Source organism: Candidozyma duobushaemuli (assembly GCF_002926085.2).
Source record: "Candidozyma duobushaemuli strain B09383 chromosome Unknown C_B09383, whole genome shotgun sequence".
Taxonomy (NCBI): domain Eukaryota; kingdom Fungi; phylum Ascomycota; class Pichiomycetes; order Serinales; family Metschnikowiaceae; genus Candidozyma; species Candidozyma duobushaemuli.
In genome coordinates, this window is record NW_020289897.1 from 333,246 (window position 1) to 354,184 (window position 20,939).

The 20,939-nt window shown below is 47.0% G+C and overlaps 9 protein-coding genes across 9 annotated transcripts; 5 read left to right on the top strand and 4 right to left on the bottom strand. All coding sequences in view use genetic code 12, as the record gives it.

Moving 5' to 3' along the window:
- Window positions 1-3,492: 3,492 nt before the first annotated feature.
- On the top strand, window positions 3,493-5,550 carry CXQ87_003032 (uncharacterized protein; the record flags this gene model as incomplete). Its single annotated transcript, XM_025481517.1, has 1 exon — window positions 3,493-5,550. One exon carries the CDS (start codon window positions 3,493-3,495, stop codon window positions 5,548-5,550), a length of 2,058 nt encoding a protein of 685 aa, XP_025336135.1.
- Window positions 5,551-5,649: 99 nt separating this feature from the next.
- CXQ87_003033 (mitochondrial import inner membrane translocase subunit TIM9) lies at window positions 5,650-7,636 on the bottom strand (the record flags this gene model as incomplete). The annotated part of the gene is made up of 2 exons (XM_025481518.1): window positions 5,650-6,973; window positions 7,404-7,636. The coding sequence occupies 2 exons, from the start codon at window positions 7,634-7,636 to the stop codon at window positions 5,650-5,652; spliced, it is 1,557 nt and encodes a 518-aa protein (XP_025336136.1).
- Window positions 7,637-7,792: 156 nt separating this feature from the next.
- On the bottom strand, window positions 7,793-9,268 carry CXQ87_003034 (asparagine--tRNA ligase; the record flags this gene model as incomplete). Its single annotated transcript, XM_025481519.1, has 1 exon — window positions 7,793-9,268. The coding sequence occupies one exon, from the start codon at window positions 9,266-9,268 to the stop codon at window positions 7,793-7,795; it is 1,476 nt and encodes a 491-aa protein (XP_025336137.1).
- A 546-nt stretch (window positions 9,269-9,814) lies between these two features.
- Window positions 9,815-10,696, top strand: CXQ87_003035 (histidinol-phosphatase; the record flags this gene model as incomplete). The annotated part of the gene is made up of 1 exon (XM_025481520.1): window positions 9,815-10,696. The coding sequence occupies one exon, from the start codon at window positions 9,815-9,817 to the stop codon at window positions 10,694-10,696; it is 882 nt and encodes a 293-aa protein (XP_025336138.1).
- A 68-nt stretch (window positions 10,697-10,764) lies between these two features.
- On the bottom strand, window positions 10,765-12,825 carry CXQ87_003036 (proline--tRNA ligase; the record flags this gene model as incomplete). The annotated part of the gene is made up of 1 exon (XM_025481521.1): window positions 10,765-12,825. The coding sequence occupies one exon, from the start codon at window positions 12,823-12,825 to the stop codon at window positions 10,765-10,767; it is 2,061 nt and encodes a 686-aa protein (XP_025336139.1).
- Window positions 12,826-14,415: 1,590 nt separating this feature from the next.
- Window positions 14,416-16,071, top strand: DED81 (asparagine--tRNA ligase; the record flags this gene model as incomplete). The annotated part of the gene is made up of 1 exon (XM_025481522.1): window positions 14,416-16,071. The coding sequence occupies one exon, from the start codon at window positions 14,416-14,418 to the stop codon at window positions 16,069-16,071; it is 1,656 nt and encodes a 551-aa protein (XP_025336140.1).
- A 109-nt stretch (window positions 16,072-16,180) lies between these two features.
- ARG4 (argininosuccinate lyase) lies at window positions 16,181-17,575 on the top strand (the record flags this gene model as incomplete). The annotated part of the gene is made up of 1 exon (XM_025481523.1): window positions 16,181-17,575. The coding sequence occupies one exon, from the start codon at window positions 16,181-16,183 to the stop codon at window positions 17,573-17,575; it is 1,395 nt and encodes a 464-aa protein (XP_025336141.1).
- Window positions 17,576-17,757: 182 nt separating this feature from the next.
- On the bottom strand, window positions 17,758-18,114 carry CXQ87_003039 (uncharacterized protein; the record flags this gene model as incomplete). Its single annotated transcript, XM_025481524.1, has 1 exon — window positions 17,758-18,114. One exon carries the CDS (start codon window positions 18,112-18,114, stop codon window positions 17,758-17,760), a length of 357 nt encoding a protein of 118 aa, XP_025336142.1.
- A 914-nt stretch (window positions 18,115-19,028) lies between these two features.
- CXQ87_003040 (PASTA domain-containing protein) lies at window positions 19,029-20,906 on the top strand (the record flags this gene model as incomplete). The annotated part of the gene is made up of 1 exon (XM_025481525.1): window positions 19,029-20,906. One exon carries the CDS (start codon window positions 19,029-19,031, stop codon window positions 20,904-20,906), a length of 1,878 nt encoding a protein of 625 aa, XP_025336143.1.
- Window positions 20,907-20,939: the final 33 nt, after the last annotated feature.

A 20,939-nucleotide genomic window follows, 5' to 3' on the forward strand; every position in this document is an offset into this window, starting at 1 on the left:
CTCTCGGGTCTTCCATGCTGATCCTGATCTGAATCTTTGTCATCTTCTTCGTCTAGTTCTCCGTAGTTGACTGCAACCTGTGCTTATACGGCTGTGCCATCATCTCACGACAACCCAACAACTTCACCGATTGGATAGCTAAATTCGGAACAGGCTGAGCGAAAAGATGCTGACTAATTTCATTAGTCAAGGAAGTGAGCTTCAGGAAGGTATTGGCTTGAGGGGTGTGATTGGAGGGGACGACGGACATCGGCTCAAATCGGGCAATGGAAATTTCATAGTATGAACCTGACATTTCCTTCTCTCCTAATTTCGAAGTAAATTTTTCTTAGATCATATTGAAGAATGGAAGTCGTTGGATGGTGCTGATCGGAATGCTAAGCAATCCTTCTTGCGGAGAGATCTGTTCAATTCGATTCAATAGCATTATCATTCCTCATTCAGCTGAGTATAAGATTGATCTGCAATCAGTGACAATTTTCGTTCGTCCTTTGATGGTTTTTGTGGCCAACTGTTTACACTATGATTGATAGGGTTGTTTCATAAAACACTGCTGGTCTTATTGACACTGATAAATTGATCGAGCCAGTTATGAAGAGTTTCCTCGAGGTCCATTGCGGCGAGGATCAATGATACCAGCAAGTATGATAGAGGTTGGCGGCAGTTCACGCAATGAAACGGTACGAGTGCCGTTCACATTGCCACTAGTTGCCCCTTTAGTCAAGTTCGTACTCCAGAACTGAAACCTTTACTTGAAAAGGCCTTCCTGCTCTCGAGGCAGCCAATTTTTAGGACGAAGAGGGCGTTTCAAAACCGGGTTATGCCCACAGAGCTATCTCAAAGGATTTCGTCATGAACTTATGGTCTTCAGAATGTGCTTCAACCCTGTAAATCATAACTTACAACTAGTCATTAGTAACTCGAATGTCCTCGTTTTCTCGAGTATAATGTTATAAACCACAAAATAACTCCCGTTTTCAACGAGAAATATCATGAAGAGCAAGCCATTTTGATCATCTGTTGCTACTCGTCATCGACAGTTTATCGTCAGTGTCGGTTAACGAAGGTCAACTTCATTGACAGACAGGATTGACGAGTCATTGGAGAAAGCCTTGATTCAAAACATACAATTTACACGAATACCAAAAGTCACATTCATGTTCCTGTGAGCACCATTCTTGTTGAAAACTTGATTGAAAATCTGCATTTCAACGGCCTTCTCAGGAAAACCTCTCAACCGGCCAGATCAGCCTCTCCGGAACCCCACCTCGAAGTGTCGCCGAAAATGGGCCCTTGATTAGGAGCATCTACAGCAGGTTCAGAGCGAGGGTCTTTCGGAGGCCAGATGTGCCTACATTGTTCGAGAGTGTCTCCAAGATAATGAGGGCTCTTGGCCGGTCTAACTCTCCAGCCGAGCCATAAAGGCTAAATGAGGGCAAAGGAGGGATCAAGAAAAGCCTCCATTGAAAAAAACACAATGGTTTGTTAAAGTTTCGACGGCAATCCATGTGAAGACAAAAACTTGGTAAGGAAGCGGCATCGGCGGGAGTGGGTCCCGCCCAAAGCCCCAAAGTCAAAGTTTATTGTTCAAAGAAGGGCGGTGCTCTTGACGGCGTAACATGGAAGCACTGGCGGTGTACCAGCTACTCCACCCTTGCAGCATACCACAGACGCTTCCAACATCAAGCCCATTGGCTAAACACAATTCACAAGCCTCATGCGGCAACACAGGCACGATTTTTCATGACGGCTGGAGAGAAAAAGAAAAGCCCTGTTTTGTGTGAACCCTGCAGAGTTTAAACAAAGAGATGAGGCAAGAGATTGTTCACGGCAAGACTCTCGGAAACACGTCACGCCACAAGCATAGACGAGAACGGTCTGATCCAAGAGTGGCTGCGTTTGATGGCATCTCGGCTAAGTGGTGGAAGCGCTTACCGGGCGCTTACTGGGCGCTTACCAGGCAAGGCGGTCTTCACCAGGCGAAGTTCCATGCATCCATGTCAGAATGTCTTGACGTACTTGATACCAGACGCAATGTATACAGCTGGTGGGACCTTGGCAACCGTAAAAGCACCTTGATGGCACATCAGCTTTGAGATCAAGTCCGAGGTCGGGCCTTACACACGGCTGTGTTCCTGAAACTAGTGCATCCTGGCTTAAATATATAGAAAAAGGAAAAATACGGCAGCAAAGGGTAGATTTTGCTTGCTGGGCTGAGCGCACGTTTATGCTGAGGATCTAATGGCATCGCAGTGTGAAAAGCGGTGTGTGACGGCGGTGCTGCAAAATAGACTGTGGCGCAGACTAGGCGTTACCAAGACCAAAACGACAAGTGAGCCTCACTGCTGTCTTTTTGTGACTTGAAGTAATTGTTTCTCGTATTGCTTCAAAAAAATAAATCGAAAGACGCCGTGTAAGCCCTGCTCGCATGTCGTCTTGTTTCAAGTGTGCTTGCTATCTAAGCGATCTAACTCCACCTACTTGTCGGCTCAGCAACCAATTAGGTATACCGTTGGAGAATGCGGCGGCTTTGGCAGCCAAGCGTTTTGCCCGCTTCTGCGGGTTGGTTTTTTTTTTTTTTTTTTTTTTTTCCCCGTCGGAGGTTTTTTCGGATAATTTAGATCCCTCTTTTGCTCTTTCAACTTTTGAACGTATGGCTCAATTCGAAGGTCTTCACCACTATCGTCTCTTCTCATTACTCTAGAATATTGTAGTTTCGCGCCAAGCTTTCCCCCTCGGTTCGGCACGCTCAAGTGGTACCCGATCCGCAAAACGAGCTAAGAATTTTATCCTGCCACCTCGATGTGCAGAACCGGCAACCAACAATACCCTTTCCGGCCAAGCTTCACAATACTAGCTTACGGCGATGGGATCGTGCAGTGAGCTAAGATCCGCCCTAGCGTCAATTTGAGCCAATTACAGCCTTACCGGCCTCATATAAGATTCAAGGCATTCGAAGTAAACGGTTTGTGCGACTGCATATAGCCGCCGTCTTTTTTCTGTCTATCTAGATTATCTGCGTGAGTCAATGCGGTAACAGCCAAAAAGAAACGCCTTTCGGGCTTTGCTTTAGCCGCCATTGCCTTTCGTAAAAGTAGTCAACGAAAAAAGAAATCCACAGATGAAGATGCCATTGAGTTCAATTTTTCAATTTTCTGCAATGAAAGAAAAACCAAGAATCCTCCCCTCACCTCGTAGTGCTCCGAACGACGGAGGTCTGGCCGCTGTCAGTCTGTATACAGCATATGTCAAGAACCCCAAAATGTTCATTATATTGGTGAAGCAGCAAATAATGCATCGCCAGGCGCAGGCTCCTGTCTCTAATCCGCAGGAGCGTGCATGTGTCATGCACCTAACCGCTGAGAGATTTTGCATCCTCTGCTCCGCTCATCCCTTCTTTATCTTTTTGATCGAACGAGCTCACGGTATAAAGGCAAGCCACTGAGCCCTCCCCCTCCTTCGGTTCTTTTTTTTTCAGCTCTCATCTGCATCATGGACGCTATTCAAACCAAGAACGCTCCTTCCAGTGACGAGTCCAAGCGCTTGAGTTACGAGGACAAACACTTGAGCGATGAGGACAAGCACTTGAGCGACGAGGACAGAAACTCTGTCGAGAGACATGATACCACCAAGCTGAAGATCTTCAATTCTACCGCCAAGTCCTTTGGTGTTAGAAAATCTGAGATCTTGTGTGCCCAGTACACGGGTCCTTTCTGGATCGGTCTTGCCTACTTCACCGTATTCCTTGTTGCTTATACCTACGGTTTGGATGGTACTGTCAGAAATATTTTGCAGACCAATGCCCAGTCTTCCTACTCCCAACACTCGCTTCTTTCTACTGTCAATGTTATCAAGACTGTGGTTGCTGCTGCTTCTCAGCCAACTTACGCCAGAATGTCCGATACCTTCGGTCGTATTGAATTGGTGCTTGTTTCCGTCGTCTTCTACGCCGTTGGTACTGTCATTTCCTCCCAGGCTTTTGATGTTCAGCGTTTCGCCGGTGGCTCTGTCCTTTACCAGATTGGTTACTCTGGTATCATTCTTATGTTGGAGGTCTTCTTGGCCGATTTGTCCAACTTGAACTGGAGATTGTTTGCTTCCTTCGTTCCAGCTTTGCCATTTATCATCAACACCTGGGTTGGTGGTGATGTCATTGCCGACTTCAACCGTAAGTATTCCTGGAACTTCGGTATCGGTATGTGGGCTTTCATCTTTCCATTGGCATGTGTTCCATTTTTGGCTTGTTTGATCCACATGAGAATCTTGGCTGGCAACACTCCTGAGTGGATTCAGGTTTGCCAGGAGGAGGAAGACTACCGTATTGAAAACAACAGATTCTACCGTGCTTACGTTGAGAAGTCTGCCGACTACGCTACCATGCGTTTCTACAAGAGATGGCCCGCTAAGATTTGGGGCACCACCAAGTGGGTCTGCTGGGAGCTTACTGACTTGTTCTGGATTCTTGATGTCGTTGGTATCCTTTTCATCATTTGTGTTTTCGGTTTCATCTTGGTTCCTTTCACTCTTGCTGGTGGTGAGCAAAGCACTTGGCAAAAGGCCTCCACCATTGTGCCTTTGGTCATTGGTGTTGTTCTCATCCCATTCTTCATCATCTGGGAAATGAAGTTTGCCAGGTTCCCAATCGTTCCTTTCAAGCTTCTCAAGGACCGTGGTGTCTGGGCATCACTTATTATTGCCCTGTTGGTCAACCTTATTTGGACTTTGCCAAACGACTACATGTACACTGTCTTGCTTGTCGGTATGAACACTTCGGACAAGGCTGCCAGCAGAATCACCTCCTTGTACTCCTTCGTTTCTGTCGTTGTTGGTCCTTTGCTTGGTTTCGTGCTCGTGCTTGTCAGAAGAACCAAGCCTTTCATTGTCTTCGGTTGTGCCACTTGGTTCCTTGCTACCGGTCTTCTTTACCACTACAGAGGTTCCAATGACGGTATCAACGCCGAGAGAGTCAAGGACGGTATTATTGGTGCTTTCTGTGTTATGGGTTTCGGTGCTGGTTTCTTCACTTACACCACTCAGCTTTCCATCCAAACTTGTACTAACCATGAGTACATGGCTGTTGTCCTTTCCCTTTACTTGGCTACTTACAACATTGGTTCCGCTATCGGAAACAGTATCTCTGGCGCCATCTGGACACAGCTTATGTACGATACCATCGTTAGCAAAATGCAAGACTTGGGTGTCGATACTTCTTTGGCATCTGAAGCATATGCTAACCCTATTGAATGGTACCCTGAGCACGCATGGGGCAGTGCTCCAAGAAGAGCCGTTGCCATGGCTTACGCCCAGGTCCAGAGAAAGATGTGTATTGCTGCAATCTGTTTGTGTGTTCCATTGTTGGTTGCAGCTCTCCTCTTGAGAAACCACAAGTTGCTCTCTGTCCAGTCTTTGGATGAGGCTGATGGTGATGTTGTTGGTGAGAAGGGTAACAACAATGAGGACAAGGACATCATTGTTGTCAACAACTACGATGACGATCCATTCGTGAAGTTCTTCATGAAGACCGTCCCATCTTTCTTCAAGAGATCCTGAGTGGTTAAACCACAATTTTAGTCATAAACTGTACCTTACGATGTCTTTACGACCTATGTCATCAATTTAATTTGGATATAATAGATAAACTGTATTGCTTTAAATTCCTGATTCTGCATCTTCGAACATTTTGAATGTTTTTCGGACATCATTCTTCATTTGAATGGCCATCTCCACCAAATGCGTGTTTGACTTATTGTACATCACACAATTTGCGAACATGAGCATGATGTCTCTCTCCAACTCCTTGACTGTTTCGTATGCTTGGACATCCTTCTGCCGTATGGCTTTGAGAATACTTTTGAGGTCTTTAGGCTCGTATATAACCTGTTCGTATTCTTTCGCATTGACTGGAGTCAAGAACGGTGAGGAGAAGCGATGCTCTTCTATAGTTTTGACAAGGTTGACTGCAATATTCTGGAAACGCTTGTGTTTTTGACTTGCCACCAGTGGTGATAGAGAACGCTTTCTGGATTCCTCCTTTATGAGTTCAGATCTCTTAGGAGTTGCCTCGTGTTCCTCTGCAGTGTTTTCATCTTGAGTAAGTTCAGGGGTAGCAACAGCTGGCGGAGGTTCCTCAACTTTTGGAGCCTCACTTTCGTCCTCTTCAGCTTCCGCTTCCGGAGACTTCTCTTCTTCTTTACTTTCTTCTTCCTCGACCTTGTCATCCACATGCTCCTGTTCGTACGCCTCGGTCACGGCCTCGGCCTCAGTAGGAGCTTCAGCCTGCTCCTGTTCCTCTGGCTCCTTGGCATCATCTCCACCAGCACTTTCCTCTTCTTTATCCTCTTGCTTTTCTGAGGCAGTTGAAGCAGGCTCCTGGTTGGTCTCGATTGAAGCGTTCGTTTCTTCTTGAATCAGTTTTCCCTCGACCTTTGTGGTGTCGGCTTCGTTGACTGGCTCTGTGGGCTTCTCTGGTTCCTTGTTCTGTTCACTTGCGGTTTGAGCTTCAGTGGTGGACTCTGGAACTTGCTCCACCTGTGGAGACTCATCAACTTCCATTTTATCCTCGGCCGGTACCTCAGAAGTTGGGAGTTCCTGTTTGACTTCTGTTTGCGGTGGTTCTGTAGGTTCTTCCATGGCATTCTCATCTGTATTATGGTATTTCTCCGTTAGCTGATTGACCTCCAGCGTCAAGGTATCACTATAGCTCAATGCGGTGTTGACTAGGATATTAGAAAGTGTAGTTTGGAACTTATGCGGCGTGGCATCGATTTTGACGGAGTCCTCGTGGACATTGAGAATGTGCTTGAAGTCTGTTTCGCTTATTATGGTTCGTAGGTTGTCGCTTCCGATCATCTCCAGCTTGTCGTCTAGGTCAAATGTCTTCTGGTAGTCTTTCAAGAGCTTGTTTAACGTGGACAAAAACTTTGTTAATTCACAGTCGACAGCGTCATTTTTGATATGTGACGTGCTCACTATACTGTTGACCACATGTGCTACCAATATATGGTGCATTTGGTTTGTTGATATTGAGTCCATGAGTACTAGTTCTTCAGTTTGATGCGCACCTCACTGTGCATTTGAGTCTGATTTAGTTCTACTTTGAATGTCCAAGAAAAGATAGAAAGGAGATTAAGATTCGAAACGGCAATCAAATCTTCCGAAATGATTGGTTTTCATATCTCAGTTCACTAAGGTTCTTCACGGTTTCACGAGTGTAATCTCCATGTCTACATGTTGCATTCGTTTGCTGATATTGTGCTTGCGTTAAATATATACAATTGGCACAAGGCCGAACGTCATTTCTTCATTCAGTCAATGGTCAAGACTAGTTTCTCTGCATGTTTTGCATCAACATAGCGCTGTTTGTTAGTATCATTCTAAGGTGGCAATTTTCTCAAAGTACATACTTTTGCTCCTGGAATCTCTGGCCAACTCTCTCGGAGTGCTTCAAGAACTTCTCGGAACACTTCTCGATACAGCTAGACTCCTTGGTGGTCAAGTTGGCGGAGGTGAAGTCGTTGACACAGTCATCGAAACATCTAGAGACCAAGTTGGAGTAAAGTCTCATGAAGTCCTTCATTTGCTTCTGCTCCACGACTTTCTGGAACTCTTGCTGTTCTTTGACGTTCAACTGATCCATTATGTTATGTGTTTTTATAGATATATGGGTAGCTAAAGCAAGAGAGTGATACTCACAGCCAAAAACTTTTCAGGCTCGTGGTGCGCGCACGCTAACCACCCGCTTAGCAACCGATTTATCAGTATATACAAGAATTTTGCAGCCAATACATAGATATTAGCAGGGGCATAATTCGGGTGCTCTAGGAAATGCAGAAACATCCCTGATATTGTCCATGGCTCCAAGGTAAGCAATGAGCCTCTCAAAACCCATGCCGAAACCACCGTGGGGTACTGATCCGTTCAAGGTAGCCGAGAGGTACCATTCCATGTCGACATAGTTCATATTTCTGTTTTTCATTTCAGCGAGAAGCTTATCGTGGTCCAGCTCTCTCATAGATCCTCCCACGAGTTCACCTATCTCCGGCATAATGAGATCAAAACAGGCCACGGTTGGTCTGTCTGCGTCATAGACGCTTTCATGAGATTTTGGCATGTAGAATGGCTTCTGCTCTGATGGATAGTCAGTGACAAATACAGGTGATTGGAAATGAGTACCCGCTAGCCATTTTTCATTCTCAGTCAGGATTGAGTCACCCCATTCCAAACGGCCCTTCAGCCTGCCTTTGCATTTGACTTGGTTTATGATTTCAACGGCCTCTGTATAGGTAATAGAAGGCCATTGTTGCAGCAGCAAAACTGAATCCCACCTTTGCTCCACTTTGGCAGCTTCCTCTTTGCTGAATCTGGCTTTTAGCAAATCGGAATACCCCAGACCTTCATCCCTTATGGCTTGTGCGGTATGACGAATCATATTCTCTACCAAAGTAGTGAGTTGTTGCACATGAGTCACGTAAGAAACTTCAGCCTCTAGCATCCAAAACTCACTGAGGTGTCTATTGGTATTGGAATCTTCGGCACGAAAGCAGGGCGTCAATGTCCATACTCTGTTGAGCGAGTGTGCAAGAATTTCTAAATGGAGCTGGGTTGAAACCGTCAAATAAGCGGGTTTACCGAAGAACTCGCCAGCAGTTTTATTCAACTGTTCGACTTTGAATTGCTCACCAGCACCTTCACAATCAGAAGATGTGATCAACGGAGGAGAAACTTTCACGAAGCTGTTTTTATCAAAATACTCGATTAATTTTGATTCAACCAAAGATCTAAACCGTAAAACAGAGGCCAAGCCAGTCGTTCTGTGTCTCAATGTCGGTAGACTTCTCAAAAATTGTAAGGAATGTGTCTTCTTTTGGATTGGAAAATCATCAGGAACGTTTCCAACGATAGAGAGTTTATGATGTGACTCATCAACATCGAATTGGAGCTCATACTTTTGCTTACCACGAGACTCAATCCACTTTCCGGTAACAGACAAGCTCTGGCCAACTTTGAAATGCTGCTTCTCGAGCACAGTATCAGGCTTTGGAAACACCACATTAAGTGTATCTGAGCTCAGACCATCAGAGATATCTATGAAACCCACATTTTTCGATGTTCTTAACGATTTGATGTGTCCATTGACTGTGACAACTGAATTCGTATCTGGAGGGTTATTCAAAATTTCCCTGATGGTAGGATTGAGGGAAGATAAGTTTGCTTTGTGTTGCACGAACCGAACCAGTCTCAGCAAGGTTGAGTTCGGTAGAAGCCTCATCTCTGCTTATTGTACTACGCATGTAGATTCACAGCTACTATGTTGGCTGCTCATGCAGGTCGGGGATATAGAACAAGCCTGTTTAAAAAGGATTTAAGTGTCTTTGGTTTATTTCGTCCTCGTGTGGATTTATTTGACATCAAATTACTCATAAATATGGTTTTTGTTACTTGGGCAATGTCGTTATTAATTATAAGGTGTGATTCTTAATTTTTCATGAAATGTCAACATGCGCGTTAAAGTTGAAAACCTTGCAGTATCATGGATACACCAATGCTAGTATCAAAACCCCAAATGTCTTGTAACAAATATCTCTAAATTTGAAACAACCAAAAATCATCAAATCCACTTTTTCTCGTGAAACACCCCTACAGTCAATATTACGTTTGCTCCATTCCCATTAGCGCATTTCGATGCCACAATCGAGTCTGCGAAGTTATGGTTGTCTAGGTGCAGAGCCATCAACTACCCGCTAATAACCACATGTATTCCCATCATTCCCATAGCGGTGACTATGTTGAACATGCTTCGGGTTCACTAGAAACCATGATTCAGACGGCCAAGGATAAAGGCTTTGTTCAGTTTTGTCTCACAGAACATATGCCTCGGTTGCAAGACCGGTACCTATACCCAGAGGAGCTCGATAAGGGCATGACAACTACAAGTTTGGACGACAGATTCGATAAGTATCTCGAACATGCTGCTGAAATCAAGAAACGAGAAAACGCGGTTGATGGTTTCAAAATACTCATTGGTCTAGAAGTCGAAGGTATTGATGAGGATCACATCAAAGCAGTGGAGAAGTACAGACCGCTGATAGATATGTGCGTTGGCTCAGTGCACTTTGTTAAAGGTATCCCCATTGATTTCAATGAGGAGAGATGGAGAGAAGCTCGTGAGGCTTGTGGAGGCACTACAAGACAGTTATACAAGGAATATTATGAGCTACAATACAAAGTCTTGACGATGTTAAAGCCTGACGTTGTGGGTCACATTGATTTAATCAGACTCTTCAGAGTCGACGACTTGGACCCAACTACGGGCAAGACGCTATCTGAGGTGAATCTTGAAAAAGAATGGCCGGATGTGTGGCTGTTAATTAAGCGAAACGTCGAGTTTGTCGTCTCATATGGCGGAATTTTCGAGCTCAATTCAGCTGCCATTCGTAAAGGTTGGGACCTGCCTTATCCTAAGAAAGACGTTGGTTTGTTGATCAAACTGGCGGGCGGCAAGTTCTGCCTTTCAGACGATTCTCACACGTATGATCAAGTTGGCAAGAACTACCACAAGGTTTGGGAATACGTGAAAACTACACTCCAGCTAGACAGTGTATACTATTTGGATCTCGATTCCCATGGAAAAACAGTGGTTGCGGAGGCAAGCGTGGCTAGTTTGTCCTCGTCCCTGTTCTGGGACCAGTACCGATAATACAATTAAATTAGTAAGAAAAACCTATGACTCATAACTCCACCCCAAAATCCATGACCTAATTACAGTTAGTAAGATCTGCCAAACATGCAATAAGTGACAGCCTTACGTGTGCATCTAACACACAATTGTCCTGGCTTCAAAGGAGGCTGGTGACCGGGGATGCACAACGACTTGGCACCCATGGATGGTGCTCTGTCGTCCACTTCTTCTCCCTCCTCACCAGTTGATGCAGAAGAATCCTTGATATCGTCCTCACACTCAGGGACACCACACCAAGGAGACAAAATGACGTTCTTGTTGTTCAAAGTTGGGACAAAGTCCTTCCATTCCTCGACAATCACACGGTGGTCGTCAAAGTCCTTACGAGCCTTCTCCAACAATTCCTTTTGGATGATCTCCAAGATTTCAGGAATTCTGGTTTGCAACTCGTCCAACTTCACGTTGAACTTGGCACCCGTATCACGTCTCACGGCAAGAACCTGGCCAGCAGCCTGGTCCTTAGGACCGAACTCGACACGCAATGGGACACCCTTCAACTCCCAGTCGGCGAACTTCCAACCTGGGGAGTAATTGTCTCTGTAGTCACCAGTAACACGAACGTCGGCATCAAACAATTTCTGCTCAATGTCCTTGGCGCCCTTGTTGATGGTCTCACGCTGCTCCTTGGTGGACTTGGTGGTCAAGCCAACAGGAACAACGACAACCTGAGTCTGGGCGACTCTAGGAGGCAACACCAAACCTCTATTGTCAGAATGGGTCATGATCATGACACCAATGACTCTAGTGGACAAGCCCCAGGAGTTCTGGAATGCATTGACACGGGGCTTGTCGGGACCCTCGGGGTTCTCTACGGAGATGTTGAACATCTTGGAAAAGTTGGTTCCCAAGTGGTGAGAGGTGGCACCCTGGATACCTCTACCGGTAGCAGCAATGAAGCCCTCCACGGTGGTGGTGTAGTTGGCGCCGGCGAACTTCTCGTTCTCCGTCTTCTTACCCTTGACGACAGGAACAGCCAACAACTCCTCGTAGATACGCTTGTAAAGCTCCAAAATCTGGTCAACTTCCTCGGTAGCGCCTTCCTTGGTCAAGTGGGCGGTGTGACCCTCCTGCCACAAGAACTCTCTGGTTCTCAAGAAAGGCTGTGGGTGCTTGAACTCCCATCTGACCACGGAGTTCCACTGGTTCAATCTCAATGGCAAGTCACGGTGGGAACGGATCCACTTAGCGTAGTAAGGGTACATGACGGTTTCGGAGGTGGGTCTAATGGCGATGTGCTCGTCCAATTCGGACAGACCGGCTCTGGTGACCCAGGCAACCTCAGGAGCAAAGCCCTCAATGTGGTCCTTCTCTCTTTCGAGAACCTTGGAGGAAACGAACATTGGGAAATAGGCGTTCTTGACACCGAGTTTCTTGATGTGGGCGTTGAACCAGTTCTGGATCTCCTCCCAAACAAAGAAAGAGTTGGGTCTCAAGATGTAACAGCCAGAAACATCGTAGTAGTCCAACATCTCACCCTTGGTGACAATCTGGGAGTACCAAGAGGAAAAGTCCTTGGCCTTGTCGACGGTGATACCGATCAACTTGGCATCCTCCAACTTAGCAGCCTCCTTCTCTCTCTTCAAAACCTCCTTTCTAGAGGTGGCAGTAGCCACAGGAGCAGCAGCAGGAGAGGCGGTGGCCTCGGAAAGGAAATCCACCTTGATAATCTCAATTCCAGTGGAGTCGAGGTAAGCGTTGATGTCCTTGGCAGCCACACTGACTCTAGCGGACTCGGTGGCCAATTCAAGCTTGACAGAGTCCGAGGCATGGGCAATGCCAGCATCCAAAACCAATTTGACCTTACCAGCCAAGTCCTTGTGCAAGTTAGCAATTGACACTTCCTTTGCGGTGGAGTTGAAAAACTCGGCAATCAATTCGTTGTTGGCCATACGAGGCTCCTTCACACCAGCAGCCTTGGCAATAGTGGCGTTGGGAGTAGGAGTGGCTTGCAAAGCAAAGACAACCACAGGAACTGGGGTAGCCAGTTTAGCAGTCTTGGGCTTGAGAACCAAGGTTTTCGTTGGGATGGCCAGCTCAGCCGCCACAGCGGCAATGGAGAGCGCAGCCAAAGATTGTTCGAGAGCCATGAAGTTGTGCGCTGGCTGGGATATGTTGTCTTTGGAGAGAATTTTTGGTTGTTGTGTTGGAAAAATTTGCCCAAGATCACTGGAGATGAGGAAGTGCGGAAAAAAAAGTGCGAGGCAGCTGCTGGCGACTGATAAAGGAAACCGTTGTGGATGAAAATGTTGCACGACTAGAATAATTTCGCAAAACAAACAAGACTTTCTCCTTTGGCACGCCGATCTTTTTTAAAACCATGCAACGCTCTGGAAATAAAGACCGTCACCGTTTTCCAGCCAATCGGTGATTCTGTGTTTGAAATGTGTAGGGCAGGTGCTAGCGAGATCCCGGAGCAGTCACACTGCCGGCAAAAGGGCGATTTTTGCATCATGCATTGATTTTCGCAGAGAGTAACTTGTAGAGATTCTGATGATATGCTTTGCTTTAGATTTGAGAGGTTTTTTTAAAATCTGTCATTGACCCATTCGCAGTCACGCAGTCACAGGGTCAACCGAGGCGAGGGAAGGATGTGAGTGAACGGTGAGGTTGGGGTTTTGGTTTTCGTAAATGGCCAAAGTGAACAACACCGGATTTGCCCTTCATTATCCACAAAAGTTAAGTCAGGGGCCACGGAGCCACGGATGATGGGCAGCATGCGCAGTAGACAATGCAGCAAGGAGAGAAAGGAATCCCGACGTGTATCGGGTTAAAAACACAAACAACCGAGAACGTGGCACTGATTGGAAAAGAAGGAGGAGCCGCAGCACAAGAAAAAACACATGCTGTTTGGCAGCTTTTGAGATAAGTGTTGACGTCGTGTGATGAGAAAAGGGAGTGTAGGTTGTAGGAGAACTGAGGTAGTTGCGGTACACTTGGTGATGATTTACGATGCGTTCAATTGTGCTCATGAGGCGGGTCTCTATTGTTCACAAAAGGCAGCAGCAAGTCACTTCTAATGTATGTGAAATTTCATAATACTTTTCTGTTGCTACTCATTTAAGGATGACCAAAAGGCGATGAGGAGGTGGGTCAAGGCTTCTAACGCTAGATGGTGATGACAGGCAGGATGCATTACTGAAGGTCACCGGGCAAAAACAGCCAGACACACGCTTCGCAATTAAGCGATCTGTTTACAGCCGAAACGAATTATAAAAAAAAAAAAAATTAGTTGTACTGCCTTCATTGTGCTTTGGTTTTGTGTGAGTATCTGGCTCTTTTCGCAGCCATTCCACACACTGACAAGTATGACTCAAGGCGAAGCTGAGTTTCAGGTTGGAGATCTCCAGCTACGCATATTATTTTGAGTTTATATATTCGATGAAGCTTCCGGCTGTTCACCTTTAGGTCAAGATGAGCTGGCATCTGCAAATTGTATTTTTCACTGTGTCAATTCTCGTGTTTCTGCAACTCGACACATTGACATGCGCATGGAACGATGAGTCAACAAAGAGCAAACCAACATACGTCTTCTCCAAATTGAAGGATAAATACCCTTCTTAAATCTTTTTTAAACCCCATATCCTTCAGAAGTAGAACAACCACAGACGATCTGTAGGTGCACGACCGCGCTTCAAAAAAATTCACTTAGGCCCTATTCGGAACCCATAGAACATTAAATGTCCAAAGTCTACGTCAACGAAAAGAGCGGCAGCGACGTCGACGCGGCCGGCTCCCAAGACCAGCCTTTCCAGACACCAGCTTTTGCTGTTTACAAGGCTCCAGAGGCCACCGTGCTCGTCTACAAGCAGAAAGATGACTCAGAGGAGTTCGAATATGCTGAAATCTCCGCTTCTGCCTTGAAGAAGGCTAAGAAAGGTGCTGACGGCTTGAAAAAGAAGGCCGAAAAACAGGCCAAGCAGGCCGAGGAGCAGAAACTCAAGGACGAGGAGGCTGCTAAGAAATTGGCCGAGTTGGACTTGATCAAGATCGAGGAGGACAAGTCCTTGCCTGAGGCCAAGAAGATCAAATTGAGATCCGTCCAGGACAACATTGACCAGCGTGTGGTGGTCAGCGGCTGGGTGCACCGTTTCAGATCCCAGAAGGGCGTTGCATTCATCACCTTGAGAGACGGTACCGGCTACTTGCAGACAGTCTTGACTGGGGACTTGGCCAAGGCCAGAATTACCCAGGAGTTGACCTTGGAATCTACCGTTACTATCAAGGGTGTCATTGAGAAGTTGCCTGAGGGTAAGACCGCCCCAGATGGTGTTGAATTGAAGGCCGACTACTACGAGGTCTACGGCTTGGCTCCTTCTGGCGAGGACGCTTTCACCAACAAGGTTCAGGAGAACGCTGACCCATCCTTGTTGTTGGACCAGAGACATTTGACCATGAGAGGCGAGACCTTGTCCAGTGTATTGAGAGTCAGAGCTGCTCTTCTCAGCGCTATCAGAAAGTTCTTCGATGAGGAGGGTCTTTTGGAGGTCACTCCCCCATGCATGGTCCAGACTCAGGTGGAGGGTGGCTCCACTTTGTTCAAGTTGGACTACTACGGCGAGGAGGCTTACTTGACTCAATCTTCTCAGTTGTACTTGGAGACCTGTTTGCCATCTCTTGGAGACGTCTACTGTGTCCAGGAGTCCTTCCGTGCCGAGAAGTCCCACACCAGAAGACACTTGTCTGAGTACACGCATATTGAGTCCGAGTTGGCTTTCCTTACTTTCGACGACATGTTGAACCACTTGGAGAGACTTTTCGTCTCCGTCACCAAAGCTCTTGTGGAGGACCCAGTCGTTGGTCCTTTGATCAAGAAGTTGAACCCTAACTTCCAGCCACCTACGCTACCATTCAAGAGAATGGAGTACAACCATGCCTTGGAGTGGTTGAACGAACACGGCATTCCTAACGAGGACGGCGAGAAGTTCAAGTTCGGTGACGACATTGCAGAAGCTGCTGAGCGTAAGATGACTGACACTTTGAACGTGCCAATCTTGTTGACTCGTTTCCCAGTCGAGATCAAGTCTTTCTACATGAAGAAGTGCGCTGACGACCCAAGAGTGACCGAGTCTGTCGACGTGTTGATGCCAAACGTCGGTGAGATCACCGGTGGCTCTATGAGAATTGATGACTACGATGAGTTGATGGCTGCTCTCAAGAGAGAGAACCTCGACCCAGCTCCATACTACTGGTTCACCGACCTCAGAAAGTACGGTACCTGCCCACACGGTGGTTACGGTTTGGGTACCGAGAGAATCTTGGCCTGGTTGTGTGACAGATACACTGTCAGAGACTGCTCCTTGTACCCTAGATTCACCGGCAGATGTAAGCCATAGTCTAATTAATGTCCATATGTACTCGCCTGTAGATTACTATCGCATTTTGCAACCATTCCTGCGCACAACTATGACACATTCCTATCGTTGACCACTTAGTCTTTTCACCATGTCTGAAAAACCAGCTGAAGCCAAATTGTGGGGTGGCCGTTTCACCGGTGCCACTGACCCTTTGATGGACCTTTACAATGCTTCTCTTCCTTACGATAAAAGAATGTACGATGCCGACTTGACAGGCACCAAGGTCTACACTGAGGGCTTGAACAAGTTGGGATTGATCAACGACTCTGAATTGCAGGAAATCCACAAGGGTTTGGAAGTTATCAGAGAGGAATGGAAGAACGAGAAGTTTGTGGAAAAGCCAGGTGACGAGGATATCCACACCGCCAATGAGAGAAGACTTGGTGAGATTATCGGCAAGCACATTGCCGGAAAGGTCCACACTGGTAGATCCAGAAACGACCAGGTTGCCACTGACATGAGAATCTACGTCAGAGAGAACCTCACCAAGCTTTTGGAGTTCTTGGGCACCTTCATCAAGGCGATCTTGAAGAGAGCAGAGACTGAGATCGACGTCTTGATGCCTGGCTACACCCACCTCCAGCGTGCCCAGCCAATCAGATGGGCCCATTGGTTGTCGATGTACGCTACGTATTTCACGGAGGACTACAATAGATTGAAGCAGATCATCGAAAGAGCCAACCAGTCGCCTTTGGGTGCTGGTGCCTTGGCTGGTCATCCATACGGCATTGACAGAGAGTATTTGGCTGAAGGCTTGGGCTTCCAAGGCGTCATTGGCAACTCCTTGGCTGCTGTGTCTGACCGTGACTTTGTCGTGGAGACGCTCTTCTGGTCTTCCTTGTTCATGAACCACATTTCTCGTTTCTCTGAGGATTTGATCATTTACTCCTCTGCCGAATTTGGCTTTGTCCAGTTGGCTGATGCATACTCCACTGGCTCTTCTTTGATGCCACAGAAGAAGAACCCTGACTCGCTTGAGCTTTTGAGAGGCAAGTGCGGTCGTACTTTCGGTGCCTTGTCTGGTTTCATGATGTCTTTGAAGTCGATTCCTTCCACCTACAACAAGGACATGCAAGAAGATAAGGAGCCACTTTTTGATGCCCTCACCACCACCGAACATTCTATCCTTATCGCTACTGGTGTCATCTCCACGTTGAAGATCAACAAGGAGAACATGGAGGGTGCCTTGACTATGGACATGTTGGCCACTGACTTGGCAGACTACTTAGTTAGAAAAGGAGTTCCATTTAGAGAAACCCACCACATTTCTGGTGAATGTGTCAGAACTGCCGAGGACCTCAAATTGCCAGGTATCGACAAATTGTCCCTTGAGCAGTTGCAAAAGATCGACACTCGTTTCGGTGAGGATGTCTTGAGCACATTTGACTTTGAGGCCAGTGTGGAGAGAAGAACTGCCATCGGCGGTACTGCCAAGAGTGCTGTGTTGAAGCAGTTGGCTAACCTCGACTCACAACTCAACTAATACAAAGATTACATGCCAGGTCTATGAAGGATTTCATTAAGTATGTAATTAGGAAGTGAAGAATATATACAGATCAACTGTAAGGTAGCGATCAACTGTAAGGTAGCCGTCAACTGTACTGTAATGATCAACTGTAGAGATCAAATGTCCTTGATCAACTGTCTGATCGGATGCTCTAATGTCTAGACGCTGCATCTTCTCTCCATCTGCCGGGCGTGGTCTTTGATGATGGACTCCGAGGTGGGAGGCAAGTGAACTTGAGACAGCCTGGGGGTGGAAGAGCATCTAATGCCCGGATCTGCGCGAGCGGAGTCGAGAATCTCGCGAAGTCCGATCTGCCTTTCGGTAGCAGACGATGCCGACGACAACATTCTCTGGTAACGCTGGAACTCCTTGGTGATATCGTCAAGATCGATAAAGGAGCCGCTGCTCCGAGTTCCCTCGGACAGAGATGGCGATAAGGCCGAACCGTCTTCGGGGATGGAGGAGGAGCGTCTAGCGGACTGGAAGGATGCCTCGAGAGAGTAGTCGTAGTTCATCGGTGAAGTATTTCCAAAAGACACGGGGAAACGCAAGCTCTTTATATCTTGCAAGCTGGTAAAGGGCCTGCATGACCTAGCAGACTCGACATGTCCAGCCGGGTAAACTCTGGCCACAACAAACGCACTTCAGCCTCTATTAGAGTGGGGCCGGAGTGTATAAGGCCCGAGGTGGATGTGGATCTTTTTGGCCGATGCGCAGAGAGATGCAGCTCTTGACACCAAGCATGCCGCACCAGCTCAGATCCATCTGGCCACTCCAGTGCATGACTCCACCTCTGCTGGTCGAAACAAAGATAAGCTTTAGGCTCTGGAGGAGGCTGATACTGGAAGTATCTGGCTGTTGCTGGTGCACGGAACTTTCCTTGACTAGGCTTTCTTTTCTCTTCCACTTGTCATTTTTTTTTGGTCAGTCCTCTTGCGCCTGGTACCCAACCTGTGCGCCGAATTACGACCAGGGTCTGCACGAACTAAAGAGCCGCACTGTACCTGACCAACCTCGAACAATCCAGAGCCCTTGCATACAGACCGTGGGGAAGGCCGCCTTGTGGAGAAAGTAGCAGATATGGAAAGCCTCGTGTTCCGATGAGGCCTCGCTTGCTTCTGGATCCTGCTCTGCAGATCCACTCCGATCACTTTTGCGATAAGCTTTATCGGCAGTCCACGGTAAGCGTGGAGTCAGACAAAGTTAAAAAGGAAAAGCAAAAAATAACAAAAACTAGGGTAGACCAGCTGGCGCTGGTGGATAAGAAAAGTGTACCGTTTCGAAGGCGTCGGCTGCGGGCAGAACCCTGCTTATATACCCTCGAGACAAATTATTATTTTGGACCTGCAAAAAACACCTCCTTCGGTGTAACACCTCTGAAACAACTTACCCCTGACCCTCTGACCTCTGTATCGTTTTTTATTCTAAAATGACTTCTGTTAACAAGATCCCCAAGGAAAACTTAATGCTCGATCCTTTCGAGGAAAACAGCCATTGTGAAACTTTGACTTCCCAAGCCTGCCTCACCGCCAGAGACGTGGCTATAGCGTTAAGCATTCCAGAACCAAAGCTTGTTGTCATTGCCTCTATCTTGGAGTCTATGGCTTGCCTCCTTCCTAGAAAGGCTCCCGCTTCGTTCGTTTCGGCTTTTGTTAAGTTACTTGTGGCCCACATTGCCGATAATAAGCTTTTTGAGGGCTTGGTGAAGCGCTTTCGGGAGGGGGTGCCCCCAGAGTGGAATCTGCTTCTCCGTGGCGAGAGGCTATCCAGCGTAGGCGCCATCTCCTCAGTCTGGAACCATTGTGCTGGCCAGCCCGAGCTTACTTTGAACGAGAACCTAGCTTTCATTACCTGTTTTGTGGAGAGCTTACCTGAAATCTTACAGGCGGTGGGATTAGTGCCCAGAAAAGATGTGGAGGAGTTGGACACGGACGTGCCGGCCGGCTCCATTAGCTCCAAATACGCCAAGGAATCCAAGGCTGGGTCTACGGTGAACTTGACAAAATTGGCACAGCTTGTTCTTCGTGACGACATTGGCGATGTGGGGACCTTGTGCATCTTGCATTCTGCCAGGGCAACTGGTGAGATTCTTACTGCCGCCGGTAAAACCAACGACCTTCCTGAAAATAAAGCTGCCAGACGTATCTCAGCCTATATTTTGGAAAGGCCTTATTTGGTGTACTTGGCTTTGAGGGGACTGGCGCCTGGAGCGTTAACCATTATAGAGAAGCACTACCAAGCGCAGTCAGTGTCCTTCGATCTGGCTATCGATGATCCTCCTTTCTTCATCAGTAGCTTGTTGTGTCATGGTGCCAAGTTCAACTTCTCCAGCTTCCCCGTTCTTTACAAGTGTGTTGAACTTGCTTCAGAGAGAATCGAGGCCTTAGCTTTCCACAATACCACTGGCTTGTACAAATTGCACAATTCCAGGGCTCGGAGCATGTCCCTTCTCGCCACTTTATGCGATGCTATTTATTTGGTCAGCCGGAACATAGGTATTCAGTTTGGAGAGATGTTCGATCAGGTCCCTCTTTTCCAAAATATCTTCAACTACTCCACACTTCCACCCTACCCCAAATTAAACAGCTACTTGCCAGCAGGTAGCAACATGCCACCTGCGGCTCCTGAACTCGAGCACTTGGGCCCTGTTTTGATGTTGGGATCGTTGGTCTCTTCTTTGGGATGCCTTATACGTGCAGCCAGCATCGTGGCGACCTATGAGATTCGTGAAGTTACAAAGCAAGAGGGGTTAGCCTCAAGTCTCAATGATAAGTTGACAACCTACCGTGTTGAGAAAGTAGTTGCGAGTATCATTGCAGCCACGGTAGCTCTCGACTCGACTGAAGGGTTGCCATTGAATGCCTTGATTAGGAGGGATTGCATTGAGTCATTGAACAAGCTTTTGTTGTTCTGCAGAAAGCATACCACAGAAGAGGCCAATTTGGAAGGTGAAGTCTTTTGGGTCACTTTGTTCAATATGGCGAATGATGTATGCTACAGCGACATCGCCTTGTCGCCCGTGATATTGCAGACCTTAGATATGCTCGTCGAAAAGGTCGAGCTCGGCGACTGTGAAGATTTGGTAAAATCTGCTTTGGTACCATTGTATGCTACGTTCGATGACGGGAAAGTGTCTTACCCAAGTACCAGCAGTATCATTGAGTGGGATATAGAAGGGTGTCAGTTGGTTTCTGTGCCTCGAGGAGAATACGAGTTCCTCAACGCAGAAAGCGCGGGTGCTTCTATCAAATCTCCAGGAGGTGGATCTGTGGCCAAGAAAAGCTCAGAAATTTCGAAGAAGAAATGATGCCAGTCTCACCACCCTCAATTTGGCTGCAAA